Below are 23,398 nucleotides of genomic sequence, written 5' to 3' on the forward strand. Positions count from 1 at the left end.
TAAATTACTGAAAATTATGCTGTAAACTTTGTTCCATAACGAAGAGTACAATACTACATAGAGATGGTAGCTAAAATTCTCCCTGGTACAAGACTACAAGTTCAATTTGGCCCTGAGTAAGCATTATTTGGCACTATTTGTGCATATTGTGCTGCTAATTTAATCCACTCTATGGATGAATGGATGAAAGCTTATTCATACTCTATGTACATTTAGACTAGAATAATTACTGGAAATTTCAAGAGGATGGTGATCACCTTCTCAAACATTAAAATCTCAAACTGTAGTGTTGTAGTGTTTTGAAATTGCAATTTGTACATATTGTTCACTTGAAACTACCATCCACAATTGTACTAGCAGAGGGAGTCTGCAAGCTGAAACAGAGAATCCAGTAAAGGAGCTATGATGCTTGTGTACTTGTAATACTGGGCTATTTCTCGTCCCAAGAACCTGTCACAAACCTACATCTATATAACCAGTTCCTCCTCTCTGCTGCGCTGTTTGCCGGGCCCTGTATGAGCAGCAAGCTGGTTCTACTGACTAGGAATGGGACCCATCCCCGGTTCTTCAGGGCTGTCTGGCTGGTGCCAGTTTCACTGCTAAAGGCAAAGATGGCTTTCCACTCATGTATCCAATGCTCGATTACCATGGATTTCATCACACATGAAAATCATGAAGCTATAGTAGTTTCATATGTAAATATCAGTTTCAAAAAGTTATACAGAATAATAACAGACATGCGAAAGACTGAAAATTTGCCAGGTTTATTGTATAGATTTTAATCTCTACGAAGAAAAGGGATTAAAAAGTTGGGAAATGGAACATGGTTCTCCTTAGATTCAATAATGATATGAGAAATTATACATGTATTAGTTGCGACAGGTCTTGTTTATATGCATTAGTCTGCATTTACAGCATTTCTCCCACCCCCTCAACTTTAGACTTCTCATACTATCTATTCTTTACAGTGTTTTCAAACTGCTGGCAGCCAGACAGCAGAAACAATCTTTCTCTCCAACATAGATTTCTTAAGTTTTAACTACAATCTAACTTGTTAATATTTACTAAACAATTGTATTTTTAACAAGTCTGTTGTTTCAAAGTGTATAAAGTAAGCTGTCGTGGATCAAATGCATTTATATTGCTCTGAGTATCTATTTCATCGATAATAGATTTAAAATATTATCATCCCACAGCAGTCAGAAGCCATAGGTATGACGGTAATCATTGCTGATGCAGGTACAACACATAGTATACTGGGCCCAATAACTAGATTTCCATGTTAAGTGATAATTATGTTAAAATATTAGGTTGAAGTTGAAAGTGTACAAAGGTGCCCATTGATAACGACAGTAAACAAACTAAAATACTGAACAAATTGTGAGGACTAACATCTGCAGGGGTGTTCAAAGGCAAAACAAAAGCGCTTCTCGTTAAAGGAAAATAGTGAAAATAAAATAGTTTTACATAAATACAACCTAACGCAGAAATTGTCGGGATACTTTGCAATCTAGTCCTTCTTCAAGGTGGGTTTGGATTCAGTGACATCTGGATATGAAATTGCTGATTGGCTGACAGCCTCTTCTTCCTTACTTGGAGCGCTTGGGAAAAGGTAACAACATGAATAACCTGCATTATCTAATCCAGAAACATTTGCTGTGTTATGCCATGCAATCAAAATTACAATTGAGGTAAAGAATTTAGTGCTTTCAGCAACGAGTCTAGAACAAATGCATGTTACTCCACAATGCAAACTCATATAACAGAAAAACAAGTCAATGCAGATACTGGGAATCTGAAATAAAAACAAAAAAATGCTAGAAACACTGACTCGATAAAATCCCGGCCAACGGGAAATTCTTGCCCACCAGCTGGAGAACCAGCGGGGAACCCCGTCAATTCCTGGGGGAGGCCTGACGGAATCAAGTGCCTTCAGGCACTTAATTGGCTGCAGTTGGACCTTCCCAGTGATTGAGGTTCTGGGAGGAGGAAGACCTACCAGTTGGAAGCCCGTTGGCCAATCAGAGGCCAGTAGGAACATTGACCATGGCAACAACACCTACCTGAAACCCAGGGTTGTGGACGGACCCAGGCCACAGGTGAGTAAAGGTAGGATGAAGGTCTCAAGGTGGGGGCTGTAATAATTTGTTGCTCATTCATTGAGTAAAGGTGGAATCCGGAGGCAGTCTTTCCTTAACGTAGGTTTATTCACAAAACCCAGAGAACACAAGCAGAGACTTCCTCCCCCCTCCATGGTGGAAATTGGTTCTTATATATGCTTAAGAATAATGCCCTAGCCTTTCCCCAATTAGTAACAGCTGCTCTCACTTAAGACTAGCGCATGAACTTCTTTGTGACAGGATTGCAACACTAACAGGGGTCGCAGGAAAGGGAGGTTGGAGGTAAGAGCAATGGGGTGGCTTTCAGTGGCTCCCCCATTCTCGATGCCAGGTCCCTCAATCGGATACAGAGTGCCGGATAGCAAGGGGCCACCCCCACCTCATTTGGGAGGCCAGTGGCAAACCAGACAGGTTTTGCTGGGCAGCCTTCCAACTGCACAGGAGACCCATGGGGCCTCCTTTTTATTTTGAGCTGCCACTAAATTGTAGTGGGCGCAGGGATAATGGTGTCAATTGGCTCATTAATGAGCCTAATTAACTTCCCACTGCCGATGGCCGGGAGTCCTGCGTCAGTCCCTTGTGCCCTCCGACTTAATTGCAGCGGGTTTTCCCACTGTGAGGAGACTAATGTGGGGCCTCTCCTATGATTAAACTGGACCTGGCTGCTATGGTTCCTGTTGCAACAGGCTGCATAAAATGCAGCCCACTCTGTGGAGTAAACTGAAATATTGCAATGCCCATTTTTTGAAGCTTAAGAGAGCATTAGATTTTACTGAGGTTCCCCAGTATTGGTGGCCTTACAGTAATAGGTGAACATTTTATAAAACACCTAAAGGGCCACCACAACATTTTTGCTCGACTCTGGTTCTGCACTAGAGCCACCACAGTTTTTATCCATTCTGTGTTTTAGGAAGATAGAGGGAAGTTGGGGATGAACCTAATTCATGATACGTCTCAAGAATCAGGAAGGCTGCAAAGCAAGTGAACAGAGATTCATAGTTTAAAATATAAATGACATGGTCAAATTGAGCACCTTATATAAGTTTGACAAGTTGCACAAACTAGTGTTGTATAGCCTGGAATTTAGAAGGCTAAGGGGTGATTTTCAAGATATTAAGGGGAACAGACAGGGTAGATATGGAGAAACTATCTCTACTGGTTGGGTGTCTAGGACTAGACGCCATAGTCTAAGTGAAATTAGGAAACACTTCTACACTCAAAAGGTAGTTGAAATCTGGAGCCCTCTTCCGCAAATAGCAACTGGTGCTAGATCAGGTGTTAATTTTACAACAGATTGATAGATTTATGATAACCAAAAAGTATTAATGGATACAGGGCAAAGGCAGGTATATGGAGTTAGATTACAAATCAGCATGATCTCACTGAATGGTGGAACAGGCTCAATGATTTTGATGGCCTACTCCAGTCCTAAAATCCTGTTATCTGCCATATCTTTGCCCCTACTTTCCAGAGTGTTTTGTTTGTTGGTAGTTACTAAATTTAAAAACTGGAACTCAGTTTGATCCAAACCATTCCAGCCAGTGGATTGGCCTGTGATTCCCTATGCTTTTAACCTTTACGTTTCACCCCAGACCTTGACAGAGGGAAGTTGCCTAAACTTCTTGGAGATGAGATTGGTCTTGGGGCATTAGTTCCAAAAGGGTGATAGTGAAATGGTAGCCTGCTTCACACCCTGCCCAGTTTTCTTTCCTACTGACATTAGATCCCTTTGTTGACCAGAAAGGCAGAGTGCGTAATGGATTTGATTCCATTCCTTAAGTTTCAAGAATCTGTCAAAAATAGCCAAATTTTCATATGGATATGACACATTATTGCTGACACTAATTTTCATGGAATTCCTCCTGCTACTGTCTATTCACCACCTAAATGAAAGGTGTCCTTAAAATGCCAATACGTATCATCTACAAAGAAAATAAGAGCTTTTCAGGATTGTGTTTGACTATATATTAGTACCTACGAAAATACATTTTTACAAATATCCTCAAATACTGGTTTTAATATATTTTATTGTACCTATCTGAAATTAAAGTACCCCAAAATGTTAATAACTTAATATATTAAATTCTCTTACTGAAAATTAAATAGAATTTAAAGTATTACTGAAGTCCTTACCTTGAATGGTGATAATAATTCATTGTCGTGGAAAAGGTAAAAATGCAGATAGCCAGAAAAGAAGTGATGACCAATGAAATGAGAACCAGCCCACATAAAAAACAAAGGAGGATAACTCCACCTATTGACAGCATCAGACCTGGTAGATAAATGAATAAAAAACTAAATTGTACAGGAAACTGAATGTTTTATAATGACAATCTGTAAATGTGGAAGATTTGATAACTAAACTTTTGTTTTTTTCCCCACTTTCTTGTAGATAGCATGAACTCAGAATTTGGATTTATTTTTAGGCAAAATGTTTATTTTCACCATGTCAGGGAGATGTACATTTTTTAAAAGACAAAATAATAATTACCGAATCTAGAATTAAGCAGCTAATTAACAAAGAATAAAAATAATTTATTTACAGGAGGATGCTGCTCTGATGCTTTTGTGGCCAGAATATGAACATATCACACTAGAAGGCACCTGAATTGTTTTAATATTCTGTGCAATGAGTGTAGGTTTCAAATTACAATTCACTGCTATAGGCTTTGCTTAAAGCTTGAAAATACACTAAGAAGTATTTTCTTGGACTTTTTGTAACTCTAATTAAAATATTTCATTTTGTTTGTGCCTAGATTAATTTGATCATTGAAGCCTTCCTTCATATGTATAGTCATATGCACTGAAGGGCAGTGCATATCAAACAACTGCATGTGAAATAGTTGTCTAGAAGGCAATCCTTGGGAATATCTGGTGCACCACCCTCTCACCAAACGGATTTATGTCCACAGGGCTGAAACATAACAATCAGAATGAGGGCCTCTCCTACTAGGTATGATTACTTTTTGAGCTGTTACACAGATGATGCGTGTTTACATGGTCCAAAGCACATCTTCCCTGCTCTCAACCCCCGACGCACACAATACTCACCACTTTAAACTAACTTACAGCTTAGATGATCTATTGACTTTTTTCATTTTTTAGCTAATTAAGTAATTCTGATCAGAACTTCAAAACAGATGAACCTAGAAGTTTGTGCATATCCATTCTTGTATTTGAAAATACTAGTAACTCAAATATATAGCAACTCATGCATGATTCCCCCCATTTAACAATAAACAGAATTTTCTGAGATGATAAGTGTTAATGCTATAGGCAAAAGACTTACATAAAATATTTGCGCTGAGTATCTAGCTCATGGTTAATATTTTAGAGATAATTTTTTGTTCTGTGAAGATTAAAGTTTAACTTCAGAAAATGGGATAAATTAAACTAAAGCAGCTTGGTGTCTATTGCAATTAAAATGTTGGGGCCATGTTGACTTGAGGAGTCAATAGTTAGATGAGATAGAGCGCTAAAACAGCAGCTGGGCTTATTTAGCTAGAGAAATTGTAAAGGAGGGATAATTGGCTTGGAGGTCAGTTTGAGGATAGACCAGAGCAGGCGATGTCACTATTTTTTTCTACATTTCCCACACCAGCCATCCTGTGACATATATAAAAAATAGAGGGATGGTGGTGTAGTGGTAATGTCACTAGACTAATAATCCAGAGGCCCAGGCTAATGCTCTGGGGACATGGGTTCAAGTGCCATTAAGTTCAAGCCCCATTAAGTTCAATTAATAAAATATGTAATTGAAAGCTAGTCATTTACAGCTCGGTGCAGCCAGGAGACTGGAGTTCGGAGAAACCCAGGGGCAGTGTCAGCTCAGTGAAGCTAGTGGCCTGCAAAAGAGTTGGAAGTGTGTCAGTAATTAGAGGTAGGAGTGCAGGTTTGTGAATCCCATGGAACGCAGTCTCAGGACAAAAGATTGAATCATTAGGAGGGGTGAGCAGTCATAGAGACAATCCGGGTTGGTGAAGCTTTTGAGGGAATTCAGGGACTAAATCTTCGAAAGTGAAGAGCTGAAATCCCTCATGAGGAAGATAGAGTGTGAACAAGATTTTGTGACTCACAGTGGGCACTGACATCTGGGTGGGTTGCTGAGAATTGCATGGAATCTGTCTTGGTCGTATTTGCCATTTAATGTGCAGTGTGATCTGTTGAACCACAGTTTGCCTTTTAATTCATATTTACCTCATTTTAATTCTGATTATATAGTAAAGTTTATTTTGTTTGTTTAAAACCCTGAAATCTTGTAACCTTATTCTCCAGTGGGTAACTGAGATATCAAACTTTTAGTCTACTTTAAACAAGAAGTCACTGGTCCCTAACCGTATCGTAACATATTCATGAAACTTTTAGTACCTTCCATCACAATGAAACCAATGCAGGCCAAAAGGGATGTAATCACTGCAAAAATCAGGAACAAGCCAACTGGCAAGGCTGACATTATGGTAAAAACTAGTAGTAACAAGGCAAGAAAAGGGTGGTCATCCAGGTACTGACCCACAGAGGAGCTCATGAAAGCTGCAACCTGCAAAACAAACATGGAAGGACAGAGATTATGATCCAAAGGTGTGAAATCATTCTTTGTACAGATGAGATCATATCATTTCAGTTTACCAAAGTAAAACAATTGTGCAGTTAGTTTCCAATTTAAATTGGGCTTTTCCCAAAAAGGTTTGGGAATAATTAATTTTCTTGCACTTGTTAGTAGTAATGCATTTTCATGAAGTTATATAAGTTATTCGCAAAGTACAAAACAAATATCAAATTACAGTGAAAGGGCAGAATAATAAAGATTGCAGGAATGAGAAAAGGTCATTTTTCCCTTCGGTTTGCTCTTCTAGAAGTCTGTGTACTACCTACATTATAAAAGGCTGCCTCTAACAAATTTTACATACCCCTCTCTTCCCCTCCTCAACTTATCTTCCGTCTGAGCATGCAACAATGTGGCTGAAAGGGTGCATGGACATCTTGCTCCCAGTTCTCTGCAACACTACTTTGGAATGAACCATTAAGTGATACACAAAAACAGCTCTGCTGCAACTCATTTTATTCTGTTGCAAAGTGTCAAGCTTCTGTGTGACAACTGCCCAAACAGTACCACTAAGAGACAGAGCTCATTGATATGGAGGACTGTGAAAATGAAATCATATTCCACTATTCCATTTTGAAGCTTCAACTTGCTATTCATCTTCTTCCTTCATAATTTAACTAGCTATGAATGCAAATTGCCAAGCGTAAGCTGTAAAATTACCTCCTCGACCTTTAAGACATCGGAGCAAAATAATTTCGGCATATAAATCAAACGCTGCTTTATGCAGAGTTGATAGCATGCACAAATCATTCAAAGTAATGACACGGATTAAAAGGCCATAAAAAAGCAAGCAAAGCACTGGAGTTCTTTTCTATAGCAACATTTTGAAAAGCAGAGAATTTATGTTAAACTTGTATGGAATCTTGATTACAGCATAAATAGAAACTGGAAAAGCTCAGCTGGTCCAGCAGCATCTGTGGAGAGAGAAATAGAGTTAATGTTTTGAGTCCAATATGACTCTTCTTCATTGGTGATTTGGTTACAGCATGCTTGGAGTACTGTAAATAGTATTAAATATAGAAGTACGAGAGAAGGTGCAGAAAATATTTACCAGGATCACATCAGAATTAAGACATTACACCTCAGAAAAGATTGAACAGGCTGGAAAAGAGAAGACTGAGAGGTGACCTGATAAAGGTCTCCAAGATTATGAAAGGGTTTGATAAGATATACATAGTGTTACCATTATGAGGTTTATGACACTGTCATGTTTTGGGACTGTGTCTTTAATTTAGGGTAAAATGAAGGGGGTCATGTGACCTATGCCGAAGTCTTCCTGACAAAAGGTCTGGCTGATCGGGCAATTAAAGGAAGGCCTAGATTATGTTACTAGGAAGAAAGGTGCAAGGCATCCACACTTGCAGACAATGGCGAAGGCAGCTTGATGCCAGTGGATAGACTGTGAGTCTCAAAGTCCCAGGGGAGTGGTAAGAATGTCTGGTTGTAAAAGAGTATACTTTTGAACTGTCCCTTTGATTCCAGGATAGGTCAGAGTTGGGGTCTAAAGAATAGCTAATCAGAATTTCTACTTAGACACAAGACCCATGTGATTCATGTTGCTATGGAGAAAGGTGCAGAGGCAACCGCTGTAAAGTTTAGGTTACAGGCTTTCCTAAAAGATCACCGAATATCACAAGGCAGCTGGGTTAGTCTGCCTGGATCCGGGTGGGAGAGGGCAGCTGGAGACAGAAAATCTCCGTGGTTCACCGCACAGGAATGCTGGTGGGAACTCTTGCTCGGATTGAAGTTTGTGAGGAAATAAAATGAGTCTGGAAGATTTGCCTAGCTTGTGCTAGAGGAAGAATCTCCTGAGGAGGGAGCGGGGGAGGCTCACTGTAAAATACAGTTCTAAGGTTACAAGTTACCAGGCTGAGAAAGGAAAAGAATAGAAATAAACCCTTGGGAGCTAAGAATGACTTTGAACTGATTCTGTGAGAATTGAATGTCTACCCAAAGGTCAGTGTAAAGTATATCTGTGAAGTGTGTTTCTTCGGTTAGGCGAAAAATAGAAAGGGGGTATTCTGTTCTCTGGTTTAAAGTATAAATTGTCTACATTGATAGTGCTTAGTCAATCAATAGTGTCTTTAGTCTTTTGTTACAGTAAATGTCTTAAAAAGGGGAATCTTGTGTCATTCTGAAAGCTTGAATTTCTTTTTAAAAGTTATCAGTCTCTACAGGGACGTAACGGTAGAGAAGATGGTTCCACTTGCAGGAGAGACCAGAATAAAGGGCTGTAAATATACAGTCACTAATTAATTCCAATAGGGAATTCAGAAGAAATTTCTTTACTCAAAGTGGAACCCAAATACCAGGAAGAGTAGTAGAGGCAACAATCATAGATGCATTTAAGGGGATGGTGGAAAAACATATGAGGGAGAAAGGAATAGAAAGGATATGTTTATGGGATTAGATGAAGGGCAGGAGAAGGCTCATGTGGAGCATAAACACTTGCATGGTCTGTTGGCTCAAATGTCTTGTTTCTGTGCTGTAAGTTTTATGTGATATAGAATATCCTACCAGAAACAGCAGTGGAATCAAAATTCGCAATAGCATTTAAAAGGGAAGTGGATAAATATTTGAAAAAGAAAATAGAAGTACAGGCAAAGGTCAGAAGAACTGGACTAAGTGGGTCATTCTTGCAAAAAATCAGCAAAAAATAAAATGGACTGAAAGGCCTTCTGTGCTATATGATTCCAACCTGACTTAGTAGTATGCCAGGCACAAATGGAACAGAATATTTAATTGGAATTCTTATATCTATTTCAGTAACTTCCAACCCCTTTCATAACCAGTACAGTTCCTTTTCAAAAGCAATTTGTTATGATTCCAGCTGAGGTTACCACTGGACAAGCTTTGATCCTAGAGTGGAACTCAGCTTGAAAGATCCTAACTTTTATTTATTTGTTTAGATACGTGAAGTGTAGCTACTGAATTAGTCACAGGATTCAGCTGATGAACTTTTAACGAAAGGATAAAATATTTATTCAAAAGGAAAGTGAACTGTATTACAATACTCCTTCACTGGCAATTATATCTATACAGATTTGTAAGGATAACACAAGTTACAAAAGCTATCTTATACTCTACTGTCCACAGTAAATACATAGTCCATGTACCCTGTGGTCAGACACACCACACTCTGAAACCAACTGACAGATGCCACCTCAACCAGATGCTATGGATCTCTCATCAGCTCCCCTCAGACGTTTGTCATACTGAGCGCTAACCGGTCTCACTGCACTTCGTCTTTCACACGAAGGTTTCCAATCCCCACTCGCCAAAACCTCGCTTTGGAATCTTCTCCCAAACCAACACTTTCTCTCAGATGCCTTTCGCAGGGGTTCATCTCCAGGGTTTCAAACTCTACTTCCGATGTTCCTCCCCTCTGGGTCATCACATGTATTCAAGCTGACTTCCACGCACTCTCTCACCGACTCAGCTGTTGGCAGTATCACTGCTTCACATGCTCACAGCAGAGAGTTACAGATATTCAGCTGTTTCTTTGGACCTTCTCGCCTCTTGCAAGCCTTTACCACTTTACGCTTGAAGCTTTAAACTTAAAGCTTGGGGTCTTTCTCTGCTCCTCACTCTTAACTTCACTTAACAGGGCCTTTTCCAGGTTCCTGTCCTTCCTTTGACTAGAAGGTCTTCTTGGGACTTCCCCCTGTTCCACTCCCCTGGACAGCACTGTGGGTGTACCTACACCACATGGACGGCAGCGGTTCAAGAAGGCAGCTCACCACCACCTTCTCAATGGCAACTAAGGATGGGCAATAAATGCTGATCCAGCCAGCGAGGCCCAAATCCCATGAACGAAGAAAGAGAAGGGTCCCTGTTGCTAGGCAACAACACTTTTTTTCTACTCTTGTTTGTTTACCTTAGCTAAAATTGTGTGAAATCGTGGTGTGGAGCCAATTGTGGGCGGCAGTCAGCTGCCAGACCGCCCCCACCGAGCATCCCCGCCAAGGGCAAAATCCTGCCCTTACACGTGCTGAAACCTCTTTGCCCCATTATTGCTGTCCATGACCTCTGCTATCTAAGTCCAAGGTCTGGAATTCCCTCCCTATACGGCTTTGCTTCCCTCTCTGAGACCCTCCTTAAAGCCTACCTCTGATATGCTTCTTGCTAACTCCCTCACCATCTCTTTTTGTGCCTCGATGCCAATTTTGTCTGATTATGCTCCTGTGAAGTCCTTTGGGAATTCCTTCTATGTTAACTGCACTTCTTGGGCTTAATTTTGGGGGGGTGGTGGTGGTGGTTGATGGATGGGTGCACACGGGCGCGCTTCCGATCAGCGCCCCCGATCAGAGGCACGCCGCCATTTTACGTGGGCAGGCCAATTAAGGCCCACCCAGCATGACGTCTGCACAGAAGCGCTACGCGCTCCCTGTGCGGGTGGGGGAATCCCAAAATTGAGAGTATGCTCTTTCACGCATGCGCATGAAAGAACACACTCATCTCCCTGAGGCTAAGTGCTGCCTCAGGGAGATCGGCTCGAAATGTGAAAAAGGCAAAAATAGAAAAATAAAATTTCCCTTACATGTCCCCTCATGTGACAATGTCACATGAGTTGGAACATGTCCATAATTTTCACAAAGCCTTTATTTAAATATTTTAAAGCCTGCATGAAACCTCACCCTGCCCGTGGATGAGGTTTCATGCTTTTTCTACTTCCCGCCGGGGCTCCTGGCCTGCCCATCAACCTTAAGGTTGGACAAGCAGGTCCTTTAATTACTTAATTAACCCTTGTCAATGGCCTCAATTGGCCATTGACAGGTCAGCAGGCGTGCAGCTGATTTTACTGCGCTCCCGCCTTCCTGAAAATTTAAATGGGACGCAGTGATGTCGGGAGTTCTGCCCGGCATCACCGCGCATCATTTTACGCGTCGGCGACCGGGCCCCGGCCCCGACTTGTAAAGTTCTGCCCTTTAAATGTAAGTTGTTGTTAAATAGTCTGCTTCAACTTGTAACAAAAAATCCTTCAGGTACATTTCAGAAGTTACTTTCATTTAACAGTCAAATCACACCAAAATTTTATTTTTTTTTGGTGAATATTCTGAAGTTACATACAATAAAAATGAAAATCCATGTATTCAGTCATCATTAATAGTCTCAGTTCACTAACCAGACAGTCCAATGGAATACCCCTGCTGTGACAGGAGCATTTCTAATTTATATATTACAAATGTGAATTTGCCATCCGTTGTTCAGCTTGTGTGGAGCAGTAGAATGTGCAGTGCTGATCAATGAATTTAGTGTGTGGATGTACAATGAATTCTACTTTTCTGGAGCACTCATTCAAGTTTGGCTAAAAAAAAACAATCTTGCTTTCAGTTCAAGGCTCTGACAAAATGCACCATTAGACAAGAGTGAGAGTCTTTTAGTTCTTGGTCAAGTACCCAGCAATTTCAAGTTAGGCTGATTTTAAATTGAACTCCCTGCTTTCTCCATCTTATTCAGCTATCCAAGCTCTATCAAATCAGCTAGCCTCTAATGGTGAAACTCCCAGTTTCAAATACCAAATAGGAGTTCAATGTTATTCAGTTCAAATGTTTTTTTTTCAGTCCATACTGTTGGCTTATTCTTTTCATATAATGTGTACTCTTAAGAAATAAACATATTTAATATACTGATTCAATAAATATCTGGAGAAAAGTCAGTTATAATCAGAAGGAAACACTAAGCAACAGGAAGGTGCTAAAATAATAGCAGAAAATGCTGGAAAAACTCAGCAGGTCTGACAGCACCTGTAGTGAGAGAAACAGAGTTAACGTTTCGAGTCCGTAAGGCCCTTCTTCAGAGCTAAAGAGAAGTTGAAATGTGAGAAGTAGAAGTAGGAATATACTAAGGTTGGAAGCAACCCAGAATCATTTAGTTAAATGATTCGGTTCTATAGGATTTTGATTTTGCAGCAAACAAACAAAATTACTGTTAATTGTGAACAAAATAGTGGATGATTGTTTTAACCATTTCATGATTTTGTACTACCAGATTTCTCAAAATAACTTCAGCTTGGCAAGTAAGGATAGAACTGAACAGTCATATAGTTTCAAAGTACATACACCCAGTTTACCTTAATCACGCACATTATATATGTGTATACACACAATAGCAAATTGAATACCCTTTGGTATCAGGTTTCTGAATTATATAAACACATCGGTGCCAAGTTAGACTATTAAAAGAAGAATTTAGTGTGGTTTGTCAACCGAAGATCAATAATTTATTCCAATTAGACTCCTTTCAAGAATGACATGTTACAACGTAAGACTGAACACATGCAGTTGTTGCCCAGAAAATGGCAAGCTCCAGCTTGTTAAAAACGCATTTTCAGTCAGACAATACCTAGTACAATAGGCAATACCTATACAACTTTCACAAAGGCATGTTGTTTTTTTTTGCATGTTATAAGCTCAGTTAGTTACAAGTTAATAAAACAGGAATTGAAGTTCTGGATAAATGAATAATACTTGAAAGATCTACCTACACAGCTCTAAAAATGTCAAACTAGTTTTCCTATGAATAGGGGCTGCCTTTAAAGCAAATTGATGCCAAAGGCATTAATTTGTATTCATTCAGTTGACTACTCAATACCTTTAAACGTGGGATAGTGTTATGACCGCGAGACGTTATAAGACGATTGTGTTTTAAACTGTCTCCTTTATTTCAAGGTACAATGATTAGCGGAGACGGACATGTAACCTCATACGAAGTTTGCCTGGAGACAAGTCCATGTGACCTGGTTGCCATGGGGTCAGGGGCCCAGGTTGAAATTTATTGAAAGTGAAGTACAAGCTTTAACATCTGAACACAAAGGAGAAGTCAGCTGTTCTTGCTGATTGCGGACTCACAGGCTCTCAGAGGTACTCAGGCTGAGAGATTTGGGGAAGGAGACCCACAACAGGTGCTGCTATTAGAAAAGGTCAGCTTTTGGGTTAAGCACCAAGTGGAGGGCTGGTGAGAACAGAACCCATATTTGAAGAAACAAGGATTATGAAGAGTTAAAGACCACAGAATCACCAGACGGTACCTTGCAATGGGAAGTCCATTTGATTATGCTCAAAGGGTTGAGTGAAGGAGATTTTACTTTAAAGGATACTGGAAGATTCACCCTGGTGAAGCAGAGAGAAGAAATCTTGTTGTGGCTGGGAGGAGCTTTGGACGTTAAATTCAAAAGTATATGTCTATGGAGAATGTGGTGTAATGGATAGACATGGAGTAGGGCTTTTGGTTGTGTTAAGAAGTTGCTAGGGAACACCTTTTCTGTGGTTTAATGTATTAGTTGCCTATTAAGTAATGTTTAGTCAATGTTGATTTTAGTGTTTTTGTTACAGTAAAAGTCTAAAATGTCATGTGATTCTTTGTGTCAGTCAATAGGAAATTCATAACAAAAATAAAAACAAAAATACCTGGAAAAACTCAGCAGGTCTGGCAGCATCTGCGGAGAGGAACATAGTTAATGTTTCGAGTCTGTATGACTCTTCAACAGAACTAAGTAAAAATAGAAAAGAGGTGAAATATAAGCTGGTACAAGGGGGTGGGTAGAGCTGGATAAAGGGCCAGTGATAGGTGGAGATAGCCAAAAGATGTCACAGACAAAAGGACAAAGAGGTGTTGAAGGTGGTGATATTATCTAAGGAATGTGCTAATTAAGGGTAGAAAGCAGGACAAGCACATTCCTTAGATAATATCACCACCTTCAACACCTCTTTGTCCTTTTGTCTGTGACATCTTTTGGCTATCTCCACCTATCACTGGCCCTTTATCCAGCTCTACCCACCCCCTTGTACCAGCTTATATTTCACCTCTTTTCTATTTTTACTTAGTTCTGTTGAAGAGTCATACAGACTCGAAACATTAACTATGTTCCTCTCCGCAGATGCTGCCAGACCTGCTGAGTTTTTCCAGGTATTGTTATTTTTATTTTGGATTTCCAGCATCTGCAGTTTTTTGCTTTTCCAATAGGAAATTCATATCTCTTTTTAAAAGTTTAAAAGTGTCTACAGGATCATAACAAAAGTCATAATACTCTTAATGATTAGACATGCCTCCTGCATTACCCATTGCTTAGCAGTTCTGCTCTTAGGTTAGAAATGATAACATATATGAAGGACATCATACCTTTGAGTTGCTGTTGATTGTATGCATCATTGTATTAAATCGATTCTGTAGGTCTTGCATTTCTCTTGATAATGGTAACCCTTCAAAGTTTGACATTTTACCCTACAGTTTATTTATTTCCAGCAGAACGAACCTGTACAGAAGAAAGGAGTTTTTTTAAGCAAGGTATGGATCTCACCTGTTACAAACACAATAAGATGGAGTGGGATTATAGGTGGCTTGAAATGCACAGCTGTAGTTTCTACTGAAATTGTAGTAACAGGGCAAACATACAAATAACTAGCCCAAACTGACATTCTGAAATACTATTAAAAGGTGAATTTCATGTAATTACGTTTTTCTATTGCCTGATGACAATAAAACTATGACGTTTTTAAAATATAACAAAAAGTTAATCTATTACCAAATACAGGCATGTCCATTGGGTCAGGCATACTTTCTAACCATCCAAAAGACTAATTCTTGTAGTATAAAGGGTTGATGTTAAATGTGTAAATACATAATCCACATCATCAATGACATAAGAACGCAAGGCAACAGAGCACAGCGAGAGATAGCTCTATGTACAGCCTCATGCTTAGTCTGTATTGTACATCATTAGCCTAATGTTCAATAAAAGGTAGAGTTTACCAACAGCATTACCTCCAGCATTATCTGTAAGACCATCCCCACGACAACCATATCTAAAATCCACAACGATAATAACAGCTGGTGGCAACAGAAAAACATGACAAAAGGAGCAACATGTGAAGAGCCCAGCGACAGGAAGGAGCAGCAAGAGAAACATCTGCAGGACAACGTCCGCACGGGAATATCTTCAACCAATCTCCAAAAAAGGTAACAGTAAAAGGAAGACATGGAAAAAATCCTACCTTTACCAGAGTGCTTAGACCACGGGATAGGCCCGGATCAAGCCGAGTAGTGGCAGAACTGGGATCGCAGGTTTACCAGGTGCAGAACAGTATTGAGAAGACCAGCAAGGAGCAGGTCAGGACCTTACTCTGCATCATAGGCAAATGACGTAATGGTCAGAAGGACATAAACAGAGACACGGTGACATATGAATAAGTTATCAAAGCCTTTGATACTCATTTTAGTCTTCAGAAAAATATCATAATAGAGAGAGCAAAATTTAATAGGCATACCCAAAGACCGGAAGAGAAAGCGTAGATTCCTTTATTAACAAGCTCTATTGATTAGCTGAAAATTGTGAATATGGAGCCCTGAAAGTCAAATTAATTCGGGATTGCATTGTTGTTGGAGTCTTATAAGAGATACTATTAGATTTTTTGCAGTTGAGGGAAGATTTGACCCTGTTGAAGGCTGTGCAGGTAATGAGGCAGATGAAGAGAAAGCAAAACAAAATCTTTATTCGAGATGAAAAAGAAATCTCACGGAAATAAAAAACGGTTGATACAGTCCCATTTATAGCACATAAAAATTGCAGCACACCTAACCCCAAACAGAGAAAAAGAGGAGGGCGTGGTAGCTGCTATTATTCAGTGTCCCCATTGTGATGGGGAAAGGCTGCTTCGGTGCAAAGAATGTCCTGCCAAAAATGTAGAGTGCCATTCCTGCAAGAAGAGAGGCCACTCTAAATCAGTTTTCCGCAGCAAACAGCTCTGAACAAAACAATTAAAGGAGAAACAGCCAAGATCATGTACCATTCAAGAAGTTGAAGACATTCAAAAAGTTGGAGAAAAAGAACCAGAAGTACCATTCTTGGGAGAAATTACAGGATCAAATTAGAACTATTGGAGTTCAGATATTATGGACAACAAGGGATATCAACTTAGCACTGTTGAACTTCCGTTCTACACCACTTCAGAATGGGTTGGCTCTATCGGAACTTCTGGTGGGAAGATGACTGGGAAGATGAAAAATAGCTATTTTTCCTTAGTTCTGTTGAAGAGTCATGCGGATTCGAAATGTTAACTGTGCTCCTCTCCACAGATGCTGCCAGACCTGCTGAGTTTTTCCAGGTATTTTTGTTTTTTAAATCGAAATGCACTCTTATCAATGAGAATACCACCATCAATTGAATGGACTAACTACCCTTATGATCAGGAAGTCAACCTGAGCAGAGAACCAACAGTTTCTGAAGATTCACATGCTGCTCCACAGAGTTTGAGAAAGAACATGAAGAACTTGAATCCTATGTGACCTCCGGGAGAGATGAGAACAAAGTCAGGGAGATTGGTGAAAACACCACAATGCTTAGCTCTGAACTAGAGATGAAGGCAGAGACTTCGGCGGAGAGACATAGAGTAACGTAAATAGTATTTAATACAGTCAAAGACTTGGGGAGAGATGTAGTATTAAGGGTTAATGTTCAATATGTAAATATATAATCTACATCATCAGTGACATAAGATAACATGGCAACAGAGCACGGAGAAAGATAGTTCTATGTAGAGCCTTGACTACGACATCTAAGACCCACAACATTAATACATAATTCTTTCCCACACTCGCTAAAAAATATCTAGTTAGATGCTCACACTGATTCTCCTTCTAACGTAATGGCATCTTTTCTGGTCTCACAGAAGTATGGGGTTTCACTTACTGAAGGAAAATTAGGATGCTTTTATAGTCACAATAAAATAATGTAAGCAATGATTTCTTTCACATTAAGAAAACCTACAAAATGTTGTTCAGACCCACTGGCTTAATGATTAAGCTGGGACAGAGGCTTAAATTCCATCCAGAGCAAAGAAACAGTGTTTGAATTTTTGATCAGAAAACTGACTGGATCATTTGGATCCACTTGGTTGAGTTGGTAATCTCTTGGTCAAATGGTTGTGGGCTTGAGCTGACATCAGCACCCGAGTGCATGAGCTAGCCCAATACTCCAGTGCAGTACCAAAAGAGGCTGTGTGGTCAGGAAATGCTAGATTTCAGAAATGACCCTCAAACAAAGATCCTGTCTGACACTACAGGTAAGGGTGCTGGGAATCTGGAACTCACTGCCTGAAAAGGGTGGTAGAGGCAGAAACCCTCATAACATTTAAGAAGTATTTGGATGTGCACTTGTGATGCCATGGCATAGAAGGCTACAGGCCTAGTGCTGGAAAATGGGATTAGAATAGTTAGGTACTTGTTTGACTGGTGCAGACTTGATGGGCCAAAGGGCCTTTTTCTGTGCTGCAGACCTCTATGACTATGACTCTATGAAGTTAGATATTTTAACGGGAAGACAATAAGTCATCTTAAAAAAAAGCGGTATTAGATGGTAAAAGGCCCTCATCCACAGCTATCTTGTGACGACAAGAACCTAACTCATTCACATTTTAGGGATAGTGGTGGTATCGTCACTGGGCTAGGAATCCAGAGAATCCAGAGACCCAGGCTCTGAAACCCACCATGGCAGATGATGGAATTTGAATTCAATAATAAAAATTCTGGAATTAAATGCCTAATGATGACCATGAAACCATTGTTGATTGTTGTAAAAACTCAACTAGTTCATTAATGTCCTTTAGGGAAGGAAATCTTAGGGAAGGAAAGTCATCCTTACATGTGATTCCAGATCCACAGCAATCTGGTTGACTCTTAAATGCCCTCGAAATGGTCTAACAAGCCACTCAGTTTCTCAAGGGTAATTAGGGATGGGCAATAAATGCTGGCCTAGCCAGCAATGCCTACAAGCCATGAATTAATAAAAAAAAAGAACATTTTAACTAAGAATGACTGAGCTTTTACACTTATAGTAACTGTCCTGGGTCCTGATCTGTACTCTGGTAATAAAGGACCACACAAAATTTCACTTTATAGGCTTTGGCATTAAAAAATTTCAGATATGACTACAGTTCTCTAGCTCCAGATCTCTGACCTGTGCTTTCCGCTGGGAAAGTATAATCTAAGGTCATACAATCATAAGAAACAGGAGCAGCAATAGGTCATTTGGCCCATCAAGGTTGCTCCACTATTCAGGAAGATCATGGCTGATCTGATTGTGGCCTTAACTCCACTTTCTTACCTGTCCCCCACAACCTTTGGCTCCCTGTCAATCAAAGCTTTGAATGTATTCAATGACCCAGCCTCCAATGCTCTCTGGGGAAAAGAATTCCAAAGACTAACGATCCTTTGACAGAAGAAATTCCTCCTCATCTCCATCTTAAATGGGAATAGATAGATTAAGTGAGTGATGGAGTTCAATGTTGAATCGAAGGAAGACAAGTCAGAATATTGTTTTAATAGTGAGACCAGGAACCGTGTAGGCAGCATCCGAGGGATTTGGTGCACAGGCAAATGATCAAAATCAACAGAGTTAATAGAATGCTGGCCTTTATCAGAAAGGAGTCTGGATACAAATGGGAGGAAGTGATGTTTCAATGATATAAAGCCTTGGACTCCATCAGGAGTACTATGTTCAGTTTTGGGTATGGTACCTCTGTAAGAGTACTGCCTTGGAGGGACAAGAGTGCAGATTCACCAGAATTATAACTAACTTTAAAGAGTTAAATTATGAATCACATAAACTTGGATTGCTTTAAAAGGTTGAGGGGTGATCCAATTGAGGTGCTTAAAATTGTAGGGAATCAAATGGATAGAACTATGTGGAACCTCAGAACATTTCTTAATTTGCAAACTAAATCATTTCAGCGTTTACAATAGATTCAAGTATTCCTTTAGTAACATTACAATTCAAGTATATATTTAGAGGCTTATTGCATAATAAGTGGAAATGTTAAGACTTTCCAGTCAAATAGAAGAACAACTTATTCATTTTGTCTGTTTTGAATAGAATATCTCAGGGATAACAGATGTTAATTTATCCCAAACTTGGAAAGTAAAGTTGAAAGGCAGTGGAACAGATTTAGAGAATATCCTATACCATATGAACAAGGCAACTGTTTTACAGAAACAAAAACAGAGGAAGGTGGAAGAGTAGGGCTGCCCACCCTGGCTGAACGAGCTCCTGGACACATGATCTCCTGCCTCCAACAATCCCGCCCCCAAATTCCCTCCATTGGTGACCCTACATGCCCATCCTCATTGGGTCCTGCCTTCCCAAGGCCAACTGGAAAGCGAACTGACTCCATTACCTGTTGGAATAATGCTTGACTGTCAGTCAAAAGGGCATTTCTTTCCCCTCATCTCCATTGTTTAACTAATTAATAAACAAAACTATTCAAAGGAAACAAAGTTGCCCTGACAATTTTTTACCTGGGTTTGCCCGCAGAGTGACCTGGAGATTGATCCTTCAGTTCCTGGAGAATCTAAGTCAATCCTAGAAGGATGGCAACCCTAAAGAACACAACATATCATTTTAGCCTCCTGCCAGCAAGTTGACATTCAGAGTTTGCTTCTTTCTTCAGAATTTCTGAAAAGTACAAACTGAAATATTAACTTATATGTTCCTTTCACAAAAACTGGCTGACCTTGTGTGTGCTTGTAGCCTACTTAAACTTAATGTCAGCTCTATCAGATAACAGTCACTGTTTGCAAGATGCTCCCTTACCATCAGATTATTAATTAATTCTGGCTTGTTGCTATTAGTAAATTTAGTATGGCTTGTTTCCATGTTGGTTCTAAAACACATTGGCCGGGATTTTCCGGTCCCGTTGTGGTGGGACCCGCCGAGGGAGATTCGACGGCCCAGGCAAAAGTCCATTGACTTCCAGAGGGACTGGACGATCCCGGTAGTGGGCGGAGCTGGAGAATCCTGCCCACTGTTTCAGAAAACTGTTCTAGATACATCTTAGAAATTCACTGCCTTTACAACTGGAGCTGTTTTGCATCTCTCGGTCGATGTGAAACTTCAAATCTTTCGTTAACTGCTTTGCCTTTGTTACATGCTTCTGATCTTCATATGTTTCACAAAAATGCATAATCTAAGATGTTACATAACAAGATCAGAGTTCAGTAATATCATCACTCTCCAATATTCTTCTTCAATAAAAAGACAAAATATAAAATCTGCAGCAAACGATATAGGAAAAGCCCCTGCAACATTCATTCATAAAGGTCCAACTCTGATTGTCAATATACTGTCTGACCACAGTATATTGCACCATCTACAAGATGATGTCTTAATTTCTTTTACACTTGTGCTTATCAAATTTTAAGATTACTTTTCCACCTGAGATTCCAACTGGAATCAACGCACAATCAACTTTATTACCTTTGTGTTTTTATGGCTGTGCCCAATCACAGTTTAAATAATATACCACAATTCAGGTGATATTATCTGCTATAGATTATGGAAAACAATCATTGCTTTATGTCACAAAGCTGTAACACAATCTCTGAGTTCCAATTACATTATAATAAGCAATTGAGTATTGGCTTTAGCTTTGTGGTGCTCTCTGAATTGTGATTATGTTGCACAAACTCCAAGCCTTTGAATCTTTTGAACAACTAAATAATTGTTGGGTAACTATTTGCCATTAGAATTCTTCTGCTTTCTATTGCAGCCATTTTAGTTAATATGATTAACTGCATGCTTAATTTAGACTTGTTGCTAGTAGAATAACTAATAATTACCACAACAATGTTTCTGTTCTTCTATAAAACAGGCCTAGATTTTCGCTGAGTTGGAGACCCTACGGAGCTTCCAAAATGGCAGGGAGGCAGGGCCCAGATGTGGAAGCCACCACCCCCCTCCCATTTCTAACAAATCCGTTTTTACTGGTGGGGAAAGGAGGCGGGGAGTGATTCACACATGAGGGAAACCTATGAATTAGCAGTAAGATTAGACTATTCAACCCCTCGAGCCTTCTCTGTGATTCAGTATGATCATGGCTGATCTGAATGTGGCCTCAACTCCACCTTCCTTCCTAGCCCCGATATCCTTTGCCTCCCATGTCAATCAAGAGTCTATCTAGCTCAGTCTTAAAAATATTCAATGATCCGGCCTCCACCGATCTCTGGGGAAGAGTTTCACAGACTTGTGACTCTATGAGAAAAAATTTCTCCTCATCTCCGTCTTAAATGGAAGACCTCTTATTTTTAAACTGTGTCCCATGGTTCTAGTTTCTCTCACAAGGGGAATCATCCTCCCAGTATCTACCCTGTCAAGTCCCCTCAGGATCTTATATTTTTCAATAAGATCGCCTCTCATTCTTCTAAACTCCAATGGCTGGAGGCCCAACCTGTTCAACCTTTCCTCATAGGAAAACCCCCTCATTCCAGGAGTCAGTTGTGTGAACCTTCTCTGAACTGCTTTTTACACAATTGTGTCCTTTGTTAAATAAGGAGACCAAAACTGTACACAGAGCCCTAAATGTGGTCTCACCAATAATAAAGGTCAACATTCCATTTGCCTTGCTAAATCACTTGCTGTACCTGCATGCAAACTTTTTGTGATTCATGTACCAGGACTTCCATATCCCTCTGTACCTCAGAGTTCTGCAATCTCTTCCCATTTAAATAAGATGCTGCTATTTTACTATTCCTGCCAAAGTGTATAAGTTCACATTTTCCCACATTATACTCCATCTGCCAATTTTTTGCCCACTCACTTAACCTATTTATATACCCTTGCAAACTTCTTATGTCCTCTTCACAACTTACTTTTCTATCTATCTTTGTGTCAGTAGCAAATTTAGCAACCATGCATTCGATCCCATCATCCAAGTCATTAATATATATTGTAAGTAGTTGAGGCCCTATCAGTGATTCCTGTGGCACTCCACTCATTACATCCTGTCAACCCGAAAATGATTCACTTATGCATAGAAACATAGATGCAGAAGTAAGTCATTCAGCCCTTTGAGCCTGTTTCACCATTCAATATGATCATGGCTGATCCTCGATCTCAATGCCATACTCCCTCCCCATACCCCTTGATGCCTTTAGAGCCCAGAAATCTATTTCCTTCTTAAATATATTCAATGACTTGGCCTCCACAGCCCTCTGTGGTAGAGAATTCCACAGGTTCAGCACCCTCTAAGTGAAGAAGTTTCTCCTCACCTCAGTCCTAAATGGCCAACCCCATACCCTGAGATTGTGACCCCTAGTTCTAGACTCTCCCGGCCAGAGGAAACATCATCCCTGCATCGAGTCTGTCCAGCCCTGTTAGGACGTTATATGTTTCAATGAGATCCCCTCTCATTCTTCTAAACTCCAGTGAATACAGGCACATTGGTGTCACTGATAAAGAAGCTTTTAGTACATTTTGGTGAGAGCTAGAAGGCCTAAAATGTCACAATGCAACTCAGAGGCGGGCTTTTTAACCAGCCTGCCTCAGCACTTTTTTTTAATATATTCATTCACGAGATGTGGGCTTCGCTGGCTGGGCCAGCATTTATTGTCCACCTCATGTTGCCCTTGAGAAGGTGGTGGCGAGCTGCCTTCTTGAACCGCTGCAGTCCATGTGGTGTAGGTACACTCACAGTGCTGTTAGAAAGGAAGTTCCAGGATTTTGACCCAGCGACAGTGAAGGAAAGGTGATATATTTCCAAGTCAGGATGGGTGAGTGGCTTGGAGGAAACTTGCAGGTGGTGGTGTTCCCATCTGTCTACTGCCCTTGTCCTTCTAGATGGTAGTGGTCATGGGTTTGGAAGGTGCTGTTGAAGGAGCCTTGGTGCATTCCTGCGGTCTTGACTGC

The 23,398-nt window shown here is 40.1% G+C and overlaps 1 protein-coding gene across 4 annotated transcripts; it reads right to left on the minus strand.

The window, feature by feature from the left end:
• Nucleotides 1-748: 748 nt before the first annotated feature.
• On the minus strand, nt 749-20,118 carry LOC144691063 (lipid droplet assembly factor 1-A-like). 4 transcript variants are annotated; one of them, XM_078559093.1, is made up of 7 exons: nt 20,014-20,118; nt 18,824-18,960; nt 15,717-15,845; nt 14,845-14,977; nt 6,489-6,657; nt 4,254-4,392; nt 749-1,601 (listed from the first exon to the last, which is right to left on the minus strand). In XM_078559093.1, exons 4-7 carry the CDS (start codon nt 14,938-14,940, stop codon nt 1,511-1,513), a joined length of 495 nt encoding a protein of 164 aa, XP_078415219.1. In that variant the 5' UTR covers nt 14,941-14,977; nt 15,717-15,845; nt 18,824-18,960; nt 20,014-20,118; the 3' UTR covers nt 749-1,510. The 4 variants fall into 4 exon arrangements, with proteins under 4 accessions (XP_078415219.1, XP_078415221.1, XP_078415222.1 ...); XM_078559095.1 differs by lacking the exon at nt 15,717-15,845; XM_078559096.1 differs by lacking the exon at nt 18,824-18,960 and having other exon boundaries at nt 20,014-20,100.
• Between the last annotated feature and the right edge of the window lie 3,280 nt (nt 20,119-23,398).

Source organism: Cetorhinus maximus, chromosome 15 (genome assembly GCF_964194155.1).
Source record: "Cetorhinus maximus chromosome 15, sCetMax3.hap1.1, whole genome shotgun sequence".
Classification (NCBI taxonomy): Eukaryota; Metazoa; Chordata; class Chondrichthyes; order Lamniformes; family Cetorhinidae; genus Cetorhinus; species Cetorhinus maximus.